General features: G+C 49.3%; 1 protein-coding gene across 6 annotated transcripts in view; it reads right to left on the reverse strand.

The window, feature by feature from the left end:
- PLA2G6 (phospholipase A2 group VI) overlaps positions 1 to 16,656 on the reverse strand; it is a 56,097-nt gene that overhangs the window by 24,714 nt on the left and 14,727 nt on the right. For all 6 annotated transcript variants that reach the window (XM_081822437.1, XM_081822433.1, XM_081822436.1 and 3 more), the window contains 5 exons: positions 7,485 to 7,700; positions 6,543 to 6,726; positions 4,351 to 4,538; positions 1,818 to 1,914; positions 536 to 718 (listed from right to left, as the gene is read on the reverse strand). In XM_081822437.1, coding sequence (XP_081678563.1) covers positions 536 to 718; positions 1,818 to 1,914; positions 4,351 to 4,538; positions 6,543 to 6,726; positions 7,485 to 7,700 — 868 coding nt within the window. The remainder of the gene's footprint in view (positions 1 to 535; positions 719 to 1,817; positions 1,915 to 4,350; positions 4,539 to 6,542; positions 6,727 to 7,484; positions 7,701 to 16,656) is intronic.

The raw sequence follows: 16,656 nt of genomic DNA on the forward strand, positions 1-16,656 counted from the left end.
ACCAAGATGTATAAGCAGACCCTGCCTTCCGGGAGTTTAGAGTCCCACCCAGGAGAAAGGAACAATATGCAGATGAGTATTTCCCCGAATAATGCGGGGCGGGGGGGGGGGGGGGAGAACTGACATCTCAGCGACATTTCAGGGACGCTCCAGGGGTTACCAAGGGTCCGTCACTCACTCCTCTCAACAGCTCTGCCTGGTGGGTGCCGACACCCCCGGTTTCCAGATAAGGAAATCGAGGCTGACAGAGGTGACTTGCCCAAGGCCAAAGCAGGTCGTTGGGGCTGTACTGCTCCTCTCACCCCATGCCCTTGTCAAATGGGGAGCACAGGAGGGAGAGGAACTGCAGCGCAGAGGAAGGAGGTGGTATTTTGGGCTGAGAGGGCGACACAGAAGGCTCCTGAGGGAGAAGGCAGGGTCTAAGCTGATAAGATTGCCAGCAGCGGGGAAAGGAAGAGGGCACTGCGTGAGGGGAGTGAGGGGCAGGCGCCCCCTCCCCCGCACGGGCGCTGCTGGATGCGGACGGTGGGCTCACCGACATGGCCAGGTGCAGTGGGGTGTTGCCGTGCTCCCCGCGGGCGTCGGCGTTGGCCCCGTAGGTCAGCAACACCATGACACAGTCGAAGCGGTTGCGCATCACGGCCACGTGCAGGGCCGTGTTCCCCGCGCAGCTGGTGCTGTTCACGTCGCAGCCCCGTTTCAGCAGCATGCGGGCCATCTGCGGGAGACAGGGTCCTCGCCGGAGTGGGTAGGTGGGGACACCCGGGTGCCGTCACCTCCTCCCTGAGAGTCCCTCAGGAATTGAGCTTCTGGAAAGCTCCAGCCACAAGAAGAACTTAGGTGGCAGGCCCCAGTTCTGGGGGTGGCCCTAGACCCTGGCCCAGGCTATCAGCACCCCAGAAGTAGAGGACAAAAGGCTGAAGATATACTGACTGATTTAAGGGGCTTCTGGGTTCTTCCCTGGAGTTAACAGGACCCCATGCATCTCTGCAAACTCCCAGAACTGCCCCACTCCCTGCGACCTTCCCTGGGATCCTGCAAAGGTCTGACCCCTCCCTGGGCCTGGGCAACACACACCCCTATACCCGACAGCCCCGGGGAGCCTGGCCTTTGGAGCTCGCCCGTCCTGCGCCCAAAGCTCAACCCCACTTCATCCCAGTCCTCTGAGCTTGGGTGGGTCACCGCACCCCCTGCACCCAGTTTTCTCTTCTCTGAGAGAAGGGCCTTCTTCACAGAGTGGTGACAGTGAACGACAAAACATACACGAAAGGGCCTGACTTGTTGTCTAGCCACTGGCAGGGAGAAGGTGCCCAGCAGAGGTTGGCAATCTCCTCCCTCCTGGCCCATCACGTTTAAGAACAGGCCACAGTCTCTGGGGCACCCAGGGCACTGCTGAGCTCTGCTTCCGGGCAGTGAGACACCAGAGGCCTCCATCCTCCCCGGGGGGTGGACTTGGCTTAGGGAAGGCCTCCCAGAAAGCCACCCAGCCTGAGCATCACACCACCTCCCGCTTGACCAGTTACAAAGACTTTTCTCACACATTGCCTCGCCGACTTCACACCTCCGAAGGCAGCCTGTAGGACGCCCCATTCATACACAAAGAAGCCACGGAGGGGACCTTGCCACCGTGCCAGTGAGCAGCAGAACAACACCGGGATGTCATCTATGTCTCCCCCTGCAGGACCACTAAGAGATCAACCCCCATGGCGCCATCCCCGGAGTCATCTTAGGAACCGCCTTCCTGCAGGCAGCTGAGGAACAGGGGGCTCTGGGACTCTGCCCCCTGCCCACCCACCACTCACCCTCAGGCTGCCTACCTCAGCGGTCTTGGCCCAGTGGAGGGGGCTGGCTCCGTAGCGAGGGTCTTTGCTGTGGATCTGGTTGCTGTCCATGCTGATGATCATTTCAGCACACCTAGGGAGAAAGGAGCCATCGGGCAGTACAGAAGGTCGTGGGGGTGGAGGGAGGTGGCCTGGGGCTGGAAAAGGCCATGACTTGAGGCTTCATCTCCTGGTGAAGAAGAGTTTCTGCAAAATTTCTCTTGGTTTTGCAACAGAACCAACCAGCATGTATGCTATGGTATGTCAAGGGTATCCTGGGCCCCCACAGGCCTAGCTCAAGCCCCCACCTCCAGGAAGTCTTCCCTGATAACTCCAATCAGCAATGATCACTCTCACTGGTGCTGGCCTTAAAGTCAGGCAGGCCTGGGTAACCCCAGCTTCCTCACTGGTGATCTCTGGCAAGTGGCTGAGCCCATCTGCAACATGGGCATGGTCCTCACTGGACTGGTGGGGATTAAAGGAGAGAAGGGATCGAGCCCCGCATGGGGCTCCCTGCTCAGCGGGAAGTCTGCTTCTCCCTCTTCCTCTGCTGCTCTCCCTGCTTCTGTGTGCACCCTCCCTCCCTGTCAAATAAATAAATGAAATCTTAAAAAAAAAGGGGGGGGGTAGGGAATTCTGATATATGCTACAACACTAATGAACCTTGAAGACATTTTGCAAAGTGAAAGTCAAGTCCCAGGCCCAAACCGGGCTCTATAAAGGTCAGCTGAGTTGACATAAATAGCAGAGGGGCTCCCAAATCGGAGCCGGGACGGGACCTCTGTGCTGGCTACCACATGGTGGCAGAGGGATGTCCCCGCTGGGGCCCTGGGAGGACGTGGCCATGTGGGGCTGTGTAGGGCATGCCCACAGTGTGAGGCCACTCGCATCGTCTTCTGTGCATGATCCCTTGTGATGTGTACCAGCCCCACGGGGGGAGGCCTGGCAGGGGCAGAGAAGAATGTGGCCAGAGGCGTCTAAGGAGCGAGCGAGCCAGGCAATACCAGGCCCCTGGACAGGAAAGCTTGGGGTGGCCGGAGCTGAGCCAGAACAGGGCCGCCATGCCACCTCTCGGGGATAAAAAAGCATCAGCCATCACTTGTGCCCATTTGGGTTGCAACCTGCAATCAGGGAACATGACTACTGGGGATGAGGGTTTTGGCACTGTCTCCAACCATTTGGTCAAGTCTTCCTGAACATTCTGGTCCATCTTGGCTGTGCTGCGGAGGATCACGGAAAGGTAGGCTGGCCCAAGCTTGGACTAGACCTTTGAGGGGATAGCCATGGCAACGGGGCCGGCAAGGTGGGTGCAGACTCCGGGACTCCAGAAAAAGGGAAAACCTGCGGGAGGGCAAGGCTTGCCCCCGACGCATGTGCCGCCCTCTGTGCTCTTCCCCTGCCTGTCCAGCACACAGCCTAGAAGGACCCAGTGACTTCTGTGTCTCCTGTCCGGGTCCGTCTCTTCAAGGCCAGCGCTTAGCACAGCGCCCAGACAGAGGGACCGACTGAGCCCTTCATTCCGTCAGTCATTCTAGATACTGTTCTCACTGGGCATGTTTTGAGATATTCATCTCTCTCTCTCTCTCTCTCTGTTTTTTTTTTTTAAGATTTATTTATTTTAGCAAGAGAGAGCGCACACAAGCAGGAGGGGCAGGGAGAAGGAGAGAGAGAGAGAATCTCAAGCTGACTCCACGCTGCACACAGAGCCCGACACAGGGCTCAATCTCATCACCCTGAGATCATGACCCAAGCTGAAACCAAGAGTCGGATGCCCAACCGACTGCACCACCCAGGCACCCCTTCATCTCTTTAATCACACACCCCCCACCCTATACACACACACACACACGCACGCACGCACATACACACACACACTTCACATGGAGAATTTTCCTGAGACCAGGGTTTCCCAGGTCTGGGGAGAAGGGAAGAAATGCGAGAGTGGTCCAGAGCTCCCCAAGGCATGGGCCTGGTACCTGCATCCCAGCAGCACCACCAGCCTGGAAGGATGGACACATCTAGGCAGAAGGGGCTCTGGGCCACCTCGCCAAGCGTTCCTGGGCTTCGAGCCAGGAATCTGCGAAGCCACAGAGCAGCGCTGTAGCCACGAAGGGGTTCAGATCGGGCTGGTGGGCCTAGACGGAAGAGGACCCATCCTCTAGGACCCAGCCCTCCTTGGGGCTGCATGTGACTCTGGCACAGGAGGACCACCTGGGGGAGGTGGAAAGGGGGGACCCCGGGGAAGACTTGGATTGTTCTTCTCTAGTCTGGTAGAGGGAGGATCCTGGACAGAAATTAAGGTGCATTACAGAAAACATTTTAAAATGCTACTCTTTGCACAGCTAACTTTCTGGACTGAGATTCACATCCACTACACGTTCATCAAGTACCTTGTTCGGGCCAGGCTGGTCCTTGGCACAAGTAGCAGAAACACATCTAATGAGCCTGCGGAGGCCAGTGCTCACCTGGGCGTGAGAAGAGCTGCGGGAGCCAGAGGCCCAGCCAGCCAGGCGGGGGAGTGAGGTCTTACCCCTTATGGGAGAACTTCATGGCCGTGTGGATGGGGTAGCCAGCGGACCCCATGATGTTGCACCGAGCATTGCAAAGGAGCAGCACGCGGACCATCTCCTGCTTCCCCATCTGGCAGGCCAGGTGCAGCGGAGTCTGTCCCTGGTTGTTCACCTGGTTCAGGCCAGCTGATGCGTTCTTCCCTAGGAGCTGACAGCGGGACACCGGGGTGGGCTGGAGCCCAACAAACACAAGCCCCCACATGACCCTTCCTGACACCCTCCGTGCCAGTCTCCTGCGCCCACTTGAAGGGAAGGGAAGTCTGACTCTGTGAGAACACGGTAGGGACATTAAGGGGAGCAACGGAGAAAGGAGGTTTGCCGGAAAACAGGACGCCGGCTGTACCAGGGTTGGCTGGGGGCTGGTCTGGCACAGCTTGGCTCATACGAAAAACTTCCCAACCAAGAAACCTGTTGTTCGTTCGGATGGGCACTGGGGGTCTGGGTGGGAGTGATTCCTGCTTTTCATTGTGTACTTTCGTCGTATTTTCTTCTCTCCTGCTTGAATTTCTTTCTTTTTCTTTTTTTAAGATTTTATTTATTTATTTGACAGAGAGAGACACAGTGAGAGAGGGAACACAAGCAGGGGGAGTGGGAGAGGGAGAAGCAGGCTCCCTGCTGAGCAGGGAGCCCGATGTGGGGCTCAATCCCAGGACCCTGGGACCATGACCTGAGCCCAAGGCAGATGCTTAATGACTGAGCCACCCAGGCGCCCCTCCTGCTTGAATTTCTTTTTGCTAGGTTCACATATTATTTTTTCAATTAAAAAGAAAAACAGGCAATCCTTTCTGCCCATGGGCCCCGTCCTATGCTTTAATAAAAACACCTTTTTGCACTAAAACAAACACAGAACAAACCAGTATTACAAAGAAAGCCAGGAGGTTTCATTTCCTCACTTGTGGCCGAGTGCTGTCTCCATAGGTTTAACTACAACTCCTGTGCACCCGGGGGACCTCGCTGGGCCTGTCGACAGGCTGGGGACATGGCAAAGAGGTTCGACTCCAGGGCCACCCCCACTGCTCACAGCTCTGCCCCTCCCTGGGCACGTTTCTTTAACTCATGGAACCTCAGTTTATTTGGCAATGAGAGGAGGATCATGACCCCTCCCCTCCCCAGAGAGGCTATTTTGAGAATTAACTGGAACACACAACACTCAGTACAGGGCCAGACATGAGACCAGCCCACGACAAAGGACAGTTGAGTGTGTGCCTGCCGTCTGCACAGAGGCAGGTCTTGTGGGGCACAGTGCTGGGCACAGAGCCGGCTCTCAGGAAGGATGGAGTTCACCAGAGCACGTGGAAGTCCCTTCCCTCTGCACCAATCATACGACATGAACACATATTTTTGGGAACAATGTCGTTCCTTTCTGATGCCAGGGCAGAGAAGGACATAACCTTTAAAAGAATCTTCTAGGGGCGCCTGGGTGGCTCAGTTGGTTAAACGGCTGCCTTCGGCTCAGGTCATGATCCCAGGGTCCTGGGATCGAGCCCCGCTTCACCCTCTGCGGGGAGCCTGCTTCTCCCTCTCCCTCTGCCTGCCTCTCTGACTACTTGTTCTCTCTCTTTATCTCTTTGTCAAATAAATAAATAAAATCTTTAAAAAATAAATAAATAAAAATTAAAAAAATAAAAATAAATAAAAGAATCTTCTAACTCTGGGCAATAAAATCCTGTCTGGTACTCTGTCTTTTCCATCCAATACATAAAGTAGCCTTTAATGACATCACTCCATCTACTTGCCTATGATTTTTATTTTCATTTCTCAGCCTGATAATCAAATATTTAACAGGAGGGGTATGTCTGGTGCAAATGTCTAGAGGAGCCGGATGGAGTTTTGAGTTCCTGTAAAAAGCTAAGCTCAGGTCCCGCTGAACCGTAAGCCTGTCCGGGCAGGGCGGGAAATGAATTCACGCAGCCCAGGGTCGGGCTCAGTAGGGGCTCGGGACAAGCCGAACCGAACTGCTTGGCCGGACTGGGCCTCCAGTTTAGTTTGCTGGGTGGGGGGACCTCCCTAGGGTTGTCAGGTCGGAGCCCAGTAGCCGAGGATGTGTCTCCTTGGTAAGCATGAGGAGGGAAGTGGGGGGACGCCCTCCAGGAAGGAGCTCGGGACAAGTGGGGACAAGCTCCGGTCATCCCCCCTGCCCCCCGCTGCTCACCTGCAGCACCTGGGCATTGTCACCCTGGACAGCGTAATGGAAGGCTGTCTCCCCATTGTTGTCCGTGACGTCCATCTGGGCATGGCAGTACTGCACCAGTTCCACCAGGATCTCCCCGTCACCCTTGCGGCAGGCCAGGTGCAAGGGGGTGCAGCCCTCCTCACTCTCCCTGTTATTGGCGCAGCTGCAGGGGCGGGGGTGGGGTGGGCACAAGGAGGGAAGGGTGCTGAGAAACTCAGGGGCAGCAGAGGGCAGTGGGCTAGGGGCTCAAGAGCATTCCTGCCACGCTCGGGCTGGCTCACAGTTTATTTGGGACCGATGTGATTTTAACAGTCATTTACTTGCACGCCCGTATGAGGGATGGGTCCTAGGGCCCCACCAGCCAGAAGTCGGTGGTGGGGTGGCACAGAACGGGTCAGAATGCTGAAATCTCATCAACCTCAGACAGTTCACTTAACCTTGCTGGGCTTCAACATCCTGATCTACAAAAGAATAACAATAATGCCCGCCCTAGGAAAGGGACAGGGCCTCGGGGAGGTTAATCCCCACGAGGTCCAAGAACAGGCCTGGAAACTATAAAGGGCAGCGAGGAATTCTGAGCCTGGGGCCTGGGGGCTGAGCCATACTGTGGCCACCTCAGGGCAAGCGGGTGAGCCAGAATACTTCAGCAGGGCCCACACAGTCCCCTCTCGGGGGCACATCTGCTGACAAAAATATTGGCTGAAGGGCCACATGAGAGAGGGAGCATCCAGATCTTTGGAAGAAGACACGAGGACCTGAGGCCTCTTCAGCTCTCTCCAGCAAAGCGCCCTAGCACGGATCATATCCAAGGTACTGGGCAACTTTTGGCTTTACAGAGGGAAACTGAGGCAGGACTGAGCAACTGCCCCAGGCCCCGCCCATCCACACACACAGGCACATGCACTGCCCCTCCTGGCCCACCTGATGATGCGGCTGTGGTGGAAACACTCTCGGATCCCCAACTCCACCGCCAAGTGGGCCACCGACCAGCTGGGGTGGTTGCGGATGAGGTCGGTCAATTGCTGCAGGACCTCCACGTGCAGGATGTGGCTGGAGCTCTCGTAGAAGGGCGGCAGCTGCGAAGAATAGTGCTGGAAGTTCACGAGGGCATCCGCCTCCGTCTCCAGCTGGAAGAGTCTGTGGAGCCGGGACACGGGAGGACAACACAGAAATGAGCAGAAGCCTTGGGTCCCCCCGTACACAGGCTGCTGCCTGCCTCTGGCCGTGCAGGGACCCACTTCAGCTGGACTCCCCTTCCCACTGCATGCACATGCGCGCACACGCACGCACTCACACACCCACCTCCAAACGGAGTCAGGATTTTATTTTTATTTAAAAAAATTTTCTTTTCCATTTTTTATATCATCTCATGGTGCTTTTAAATTTTATTTTAACAAAGCCCTGTCATATCCACTTTCTAATTTGATTATGACATCTGAGAGCCCCAGCCTCAAGTCCCCGGCCCTCGCACACCATAGGAAGTAAATAAGCGTATAACTTAAATGTGCAGCAGAACATGATATAAACAGAGGCACAGCTATGTGATGGAACATTATGCAACCATTAAGATGCGATATTAAAAGAACAGTGAAATGTGATTTTGTAATGTTAAGTAAAAAAGCAAGATACAAATTTTATATGATACAATGTGATCTAAATTGTGTTAAAAAATATGTCAAAATGTACATGGTAGTATAGTAATCGAAATGTTCTTTATCCACTTCTGAAGTTTCTAAATTTTCTACAATGAGTTTATATAATTTTTGTTTTTTTAAGTAGGCTCCACACCCAGCATGGAGCTCAGTGTGGGGCCTGAACTCACGACCCTGAGATCGAGACCTGAGCCGAGATCAAGAGTTGGACGCTCAACTGACTGAGCCACCCAGGTGCCCCTATAATTTTTTATAATCAGAAAAAAATTTTTGTTTTTTCTTGTTTTTTTGAGAAACCAATCAGATGGTATCCCTTCCCTCTAACTCCCCCAAAGGAGGAGAAGAATGATCATTATAAACCTTGTTCATTTTTAGAGTTGTGTTTAAGTCCAAGGTTTGCTATTAAGCTGCTGTGTGACCTAGGGAAAATTCTTTCCCTCCCTGAGCCCTAATTTAAACATGAGACCAACTGTACCTGTCTCACCTATCTCACAGAGGTACTATGAGAATCAGATGGGATAGCCAAGTAATAGCACTTTAGAAATGGATAATCACAATGACGGTTGACACTGAAGATACTTGAAGTTTTGACCAGGGCATTCAACATTAAAGACCCATGGTCAGCCAGGGTCTAGCAGAGGTGGTGCCCAAAGAGTGTTGGCTCAACAAGCCTCGCCTGTTCTTTCCAAGAGGGAGTGCAATTGTTTAGCAAATATCTACTGAGTGCGTGTTCTGCACCTGCCATTGTTCTAGATGGAAGGGGTAAATTAATGAACAAAACAGATGACAAGCCCCACCTTCCCGAAGCCCGTGTTCTTAGGGGAGAGACCAACACAATGCGTAAGCGACAAATCAAAATAAGAAAGTACAATAAACAAATTGCCAGGTAATAAGTGCTAAAGAACAAACAAAGAAAGGAGGATATGGGAGGAAGTCCTTCCTCATTCTCCTTGGCTGGTTTTGTTCCATCTCGCCCACCTCTGCGCGTCGGAGGGCTCCATGTTAAATGCTGCTATATGTCAGACACGAAGACACTAAATGACACTGACAAGGACACTAAAAACTGATCACCGGATTTAGCATCAATAAAACATTAATGACCTTGACAAAGTACTTTTGGTGCAACAGTGGGAACAGGAGCCTGATGGGAGAGGGCCTGAGAAGGAATGGGATGTAAGAAATTGGAGAAGCAAGGGGCGCCTGGGTGGCTCAGTTGGTTAAGCGACTGCCTTCAGCTCAGGTCATGATCCTGGGGTCCTGGGATCGAGCCCCGCATCAGGCTCCCTGCTCAGCTGGAAGCCTGCTTCTCCCTCTCCCACTCCCCCTACTTGTGTTCCCCCTCACGCTGTCTCTCTCTCTCTGTCAATTAAATAAATAAATAAAATCTTTAAAAAAAAAAAAAAAGAAATTGGAGAAGCAAGTATAGACGATATTTGTTAGGGGGTTCGCCACAGAGGGGAGCAAACTGAGGCAGCTAATGGGGAAAGTGGAATCAGGCATTTGAATGCTGCGGAGACCAACCCAAAAGAAAAGAGGATCTCTCGGAGGACTCCCACTTCCACAATGATGGCCCAGGCAATGTGAACCGGACTGCCCCCTAGGGACAACCAGAAATGCTGGACAAAATGTAAAAGGCATCCGCTTGAGGCGCTGGACAGGGAAGCAGACAGGGATGAAGCGTCAGGTGGGAAGGGGTTATGGAAACCCAGGAAGTGAGCCTGGTGGCCTGCTCAAGAATCAGAGGGGATAGCCTGCTGGCACTTGAGAGGCTGGAGGGATACATCATAGATCATCAGCAACTTCATGGGCTTGGGGGACAGGGACTGGAGGCCAGGGGAGGGCCCTGATGAACCCTCTTACTGTGGGTGGAGGTCCTGAAGGACTAAGGCATAAGATGAGCCACAGTAGACAGACCCTCCCAGAGACTGCAGCTCAGCTCCAAATAATTTCAGTTCCAGAAAATGGATTGAAATTATCCTTACTAATGATAATGTTCCCAGGTACCTGGGAGAAGCAAATATAAAAGAAGCATTAAGCCAGGCTTCAAACTGTTTCTACAAGCATCGTTGCAAATCCAAGGGCCAGCACAGAATCAAAACTCACCAAGCACAGGAGATACTACATGATGTGAAAGAAAACCAACAGAAATAATGTATGATGGAAACAGATCTGTAAGTAAGGGGCTGCAAATACCGAAGTCATCTGACACAGACTTTAAAATAACTGCGATAGGGGCACCTGGGTGGCTCAGTCAGTAGAGCATGCGACTCTTGATCTCAGGGTTGTGAGTTCGAGCCCCAGGTTGGGCATAGAGTTTACTTAAAAAAATAAAATAAATGTGATAATATTTAGGAGGATGAAAAGGAAGATTTAGAATTGGGGCAAAGAACTTGAATCCATTTTAAAAATGGGAATTACAGTTTATTAAAAAATACAATTGCTGAAATGAAGAACCCAGTGATCAGGTATAAAAGCAGACTGGACAATGCTGAAGAGAAAACTAGTGAACGGGAAGATAGGCCAGAAAAGAGGAAACAGAATAGAGCCTGGGGAGCCAAAGGATGGAAAATGCAGGAAAGTAGACAACAGACATAGAATATATAACAAAAAGATCTACCATACATATAAGTGGAGCTACCAAAGCAGGGTAGAAAGAGAACTGGAGAGAAGCCATATTTGAAGAGTTAATGTCTGTGAACTTTTCAAAATTGATGAAAAAAAAATGTCATAGTGATTGAAAATATCTATGAGCCTTCCTGCACACACACACACACACACAAATAGAAATCCACACTAAGGGACCTTGTGGGTTTTAAAACATGGCCCCCAAATCTTTGACACTGCTCCCATTGAGACATGATGTCTCTTATCATTATCCCATGATGTCTCTTTACCCTTTCATCTGGCTCTGCAACTGCTTTACCAACAGAATAGGGCAGAGGTGATGCTGCCCTAGTTTCTGGACGAAGGCTTTAAGAGACTGGAAGCTTCCACCTCTTTTCTCTTGAGACCTGGCTATCACGCCATGGGGAAACTGACACAACCCACAGGGACGACCCTTGGTCCTGGACCCTAGCCCTGGACAAACTCACAGCCAACAGCCTGCAGCAACTTGTCGGTTGTGAGTGAATCATCTTAGAAGTGGATCCTGCAGTCCAGCCACCCCGGCTCATGCCATGTAGAGCAGAAGAGAGCTTTTCCCACTGAGCTCTGCTCAAATTGCAGATTTGTGGGCCAAGTGATTGATCGTTGTTTTAAGCTGCAGAGTTTTGGGGTAGTTTGTTACGTAGCAGTAACTGAGGATGACACATATCGGTCAACATACTGAAACACAGCAAAAACTGACACATGTACCATATTACAAAGGCTATAAACAAAATGTGAAGAAAAATACTAAAAATAGCATAGGAGAAAGTTATCTTCAAAGACTGACAGCCAGCTACTCAGCAGTGGAAAACAGAGATAATGGAATGACATTCTTAAAGAGCTAAAAGAAAATAAACGCCAATGAGAATTCTGTACCCAGCATGCTTCCCTTTAAGTATGAAGTTGAAAGCAAAACATTTCACTAGTCAGGGGCGCCTGGCTGGCTCAGTCGGTGGTGTGTGTGACTCTTGATCTTGGAGTCGTGAATTCGAGCCCCACGCTGGATGTAGAGATTACTTAAAATAAATAAGTAAAATGTTTTTTAAAAAATTTCACTAGTCACACAAAGAGAAAGAGAGAAAAGGCTTTGTCATTAGTAGACCTACACGATAGCGGATATAAAAGGATTTTCTTTGGGTAGAAGGAACTTGATCCCATATGGATGGTCTGAGACACAGGAAAAAAATAAAATACCATGAAAATGGCAAGTATGTGGGTGAATCTAAATAAGAATTGGTGGCATAATGTCTTGTTGGGTTTAAAATAAAAATAGAATTAAAATATATATATGTACATACATATATAGCATAGAAGCCTGGAAATAAATGGGGTTAAAAAGTTCTAAGACTCATTTACTGTTCTGGAAGACACTAACGTACCAATTATACTTCAGTAAGGCCAAGGATGTGTGTTACAATCTCTTGGGTTCTATCAAGAACTGGGAAGGGTTTCAGTTTTTGCTCTACTTGCAAACTAACAAGTTAGCCTGACACAGTTTCACGGGTGCTGGCAGAAGAAACAAGATTCCTGGATCAAAGACAAAGGACAGTTTACTGCTCACAGCAACAGCAGTGGTCAGCTTGAGCATTTGTGCCAGTCCCCTGGGATCCAGTTCCCACAGGGTGACATGAAGAGGGCCAGGTGACACCTGCCCTTGTTGTGCTAGGACAGAGAGAAGCCCGGAGTGTAGGGAACTTGAATCTTCTACCATTGTTAAAAAGCAAATCTGCCGAAGCTTTGCTCTGAAGGATGATATGATTCTTATTACACAACAGAGTAAGCAAACCTCCCCCTCTGCTCTAGGGAAAGACCTGATCTCTATCTTCTAAGGCTGCTGGCTATACAAACATCCTTGTAAAGATAGCCTGGAACAAAGGAAGTCAATGTCTCTGCTTGCAAGATATACAGACCCACGAGAAACCCGTGGAGAACTATCCTCCAACAGCTGTCACTGAAAGAGAATGACAGAATGCATAACTTCCAAACTGACAGGGAGGGAACACATGGGATAATAAGAAAACACTAGATCATGAATTGCAAAACCATTACGGTACGTGAAAAAAAAAAAAAGTCATACAACCGCATGCTGTATGATTAGAAGGCAAAACCATAGTGATAAAAAGTAGACAGTGTTTGCCAGGGGCTATGGTGGGTGCAGGGGACTTACTGCAAAGGAGCAGGGAAGGAATTTTGGAGACCACAGAACTGTTCTGTATCTTGACTGCGGTGATGGCACGTGGGTGTGTACCTTTACTGAAACTCATCAAATGCTACATGTCAAATTGGTAAATGTCATTTTTTTGTAAGTTGCATCTCAGTAAAGCTACCTAAGACTAAACAAAAATAAGGGCGCCTGGCTGACTCAGTCAGTTAAGTGTCTGCCTTCAGCTCAGGTCATGATCCCAGGGTCCTGGCGTAGAGTCCTGCATCGGGTTCCTTGCTCAGCAGGGAGTCTGCTTCTCCCTCTATCCCTCCCCATGCTCATGATCTCTCTCTCTCTCTCGGATAAATAAATAAAATCTTTTAAAAACAAAACAAAAATAGGGGTGCCTGGGTGGCTCAGTCGTTAAGCGTCTGCCTTCGGCTCAGGTCATGATCCCAGGGTCCTGGGATCGAGCCCCACATCGGGCTCCTGGCTCAGCCAGGAAGCCTGCTTCTCCCTCTCCCGCTCCCCCTGCTTGTGTTCCCTCTCTCGCTGTGTCTCTCTCTGTCAAATAAATAAATTCTTTAAAAAATAAAAATAAAAAATAAAACTCAATGCATAAGAAGACAAAAAGAAAGGAATAAAGAAAATAAAATAGGGGCGCCTGGGTGGCTCAGTCGTTAAGCGTCTGCCTTCGGCTCAGGTCATGATCCCAGGGTGCTGGGATTGAGCCCCGCATGGGGCTCCCTGCTCAGCGGGAAGCCTGCTTCTCCCTCTCCCTCTCCCCTGCTTGTGTTCTCTCTCTTGCTGTATCTCTCTCTGTCAAATAAATAAACAAAATCTTTAAAAAGAAAAGAAAATAGGTGGAACAACAACAAAAAGAAAATAGCAAGATGACAGATTTAGACTCAAATATATCAGCATTATATTAAGTAGAAATAAACTAAATGTTCCAAATAAATATAAGGAATAAGAGACAAGGATAATAGGAGAGAAAGAAAAGACAACTCCATACTCTTAACAAGATTAAAAATATAAGGAAATTATATATAAATATATAATATAGATATTATAGATATATAATACAGATTATATTGTATTTATATATATTTACATATAAATATATATACTGCATTTTTATATATAAATATATAAATAAAATATAATACTAACCAAAAAAAAAAACTGGTGAAGCTATATGGATATGAGACAAAGTAGGGTTTAAGGTAAAAAGTATTACCAGAAACAAAGAGAGACAATTCATAATGATAACAGTTTCAACCCACTAGGAAAATATGGCAATTATAAATTAATATGCACTTCATAAGAAAGCTCCAAAATATAGTCAAACTTGACAGATTTTTTTAAAACCAGACATTTTTAAGAACAATTAAGTCATCCATAATTCCAGCAAAAAAAAAAAAACAACTAAACAAACCCGCCATCACATTGCAATATTTTAATAACTCTTACTACTCATAAACAATCAAACAAACAAACAAAAAAATCCCTTTTGGCTCTAGAATCATTAGTAAACCTGACCTGGCAGGCATATATGAAACACTATTCCCACCAGCTACAGAATACATGTTCTTTTCCAGCCACACAAACAAGTTAGAAATACTGGATGTAAGCTGGGCCACAAAGTAGATCTGAACAAATTTCAAAGACCTAAAATACTGAGACTGTGTTCTCTGACCACGATGAAACTAAGCAAGAGATCAATAACAAAAAGAGAATGAAAAGTTTTCCATACGTTTGAAAATTAAGCAAGATACATATAAACTATCAATGGTTCAAGCAAGAAGTCGCAGGGAAATTTGGGAAATGTCTCGACTCAGTGGTAATGTGAATATTCTGTATCAAATTCGCGGAGGAACCTCCACCTCTAGATAGGGCAGAGAAGCTTATATCAAACTAGGCTTCCTGCTGAAAATGAACGGAAAGGCAGGATCAAATGCCGATGAGTACCTGAAGGCGCTGGAGGAAACCTCAGGGAGGCGAAGATACAGGCCAAGACTATAGAGAAGAGGGAAGCACGCTGAGGTAAGCCCCACACTTCCACTCAGGGCACTCGGGGATCTGTGATGCAGGATATGAAGGACAGAAAGGCTGGGAGGCAGCCAGGTGCTACCGCAACCCCACTAGGCTGGGTAGAGAGAAGCCGGCATCCAGAGTTGCCAAGAAGACCAGAACTTGAAGGAATCACAGGGAAGTAAGCCCAAAGTTCTGCATGCGATCTTCTCTCATAAGCTAGGCAGAGCAAGATGCCAAGAAACCAAACGGAAAACAGCAGCAGAGAGGACCCAGAGCTGAGTGGAAGCTGTGCGGTTTTGCAGTCCTTGCAAAACACAGATTCAAGTTCAAGGCCCGCCAGGTGGAAGGACACTGGTAAACCAAGGCCTTCTGCTGAGGTTTGAGAACTTCTACCCCGAGAGTAGACATGATGACCAAGGAGTCAATTCTAGGTAGATAATCAATCTAGTGACAAAAGGCGAAAATAGTAAAACTTCTGGAAGATACTATAGAAAAATATTCTCAACCCCTCCGGAACTAGATTTTTTAAGTGTTCAAGGGCAATGGAGCAGGGACTTCACTGAAGGGGATTGCCAAAAGGTTCGTCAACTTATCCAAAGGTGCTCAAACTCGTATGTCATCAGACCAAAGCATATGAAAGCCACAATAAGACACCACTACATACCCAACAGAATGATAACTTTTTTTTTTTTAACTGGCAACACTTAATAACGGGAATCTCCTTCACTGCCAGGAGGAAACCAGAAGGGCATTATCCACTGAAGTTGACGATGTGTATGGTCTCAGCTCACCAATTCCACTCCCCGGTAGACGCCGGACAGAAAGGCGTGCATACACGCACCAAGAAAACCGGAAGCAGCCCCAAATCCCCATCGGTGGATGAGTAAATGAAGCTGTGGTGTAGTTAACACAGTGGAATTGTCCTGCATGGAAGAAGTCGGATCCAGTTCCATGCAAACACATATATAGAAATCTCACAGATAAAATGCTGAGCAAACAAGCCAGGCACAGAAGCAACTGCCGTACAAACCCTGAACCCTCAGGGTTACCTTTTGGGGGCAAGGGAGCAAAAGGGCAGCTTCCGGGGTGCGGCAACGTTCTACCTTTTGACGTGGGTGCTGGTTAGAGGTATTTGTGATACGTCATTGAGCTGTGGGCACTTTTCCCTATGAGGCGTATTTCCCTATTTTTAACTAGTTTAGAGAGAGAACAGGAGGAGGGAATTGGGGACTGCTGAATAGAGACATGCTTGGGGAGGAAAGTGGAGTCAAGAATGCATTTTTTTTTTTTTTTAAAGAGAGAAAACAGCACATTTGTATAGCAGTAGAAAATACCTAGTCAAGAGGGGGAAGTCGCAGAGGAGAAAGGAAGGAATTGCTGAACTCATGTCCTGCAGTAGATGAGGGGATGTTGACCCTGATGGGGACTGGCCTCTACAATGACAACAGGGAAGGCGCAGTATGTGGGTGCAGGTGTGGGCAGCCGGGGTGCGGGCACTCACCAGCTGCAGGTAAGCACGAAGGGGAGGGCAGGAGGGGAGGGACAGGGTGAGGCCAGGGCTGCCAAAGGGCAGGGCTCACTTGAAGTGGGAGCAAGCAGCATGGAGGGGAGCCCC

This window comes from Leptonychotes weddellii, chromosome 5, assembly GCF_054177405.1.
Source record: "Leptonychotes weddellii isolate Sample4059 chromosome 5, ASM5417740v2, whole genome shotgun sequence".
In the NCBI taxonomy this organism is placed as follows: Eukaryota; Metazoa; Chordata; class Mammalia; order Carnivora; family Phocidae; genus Leptonychotes; species Leptonychotes weddellii.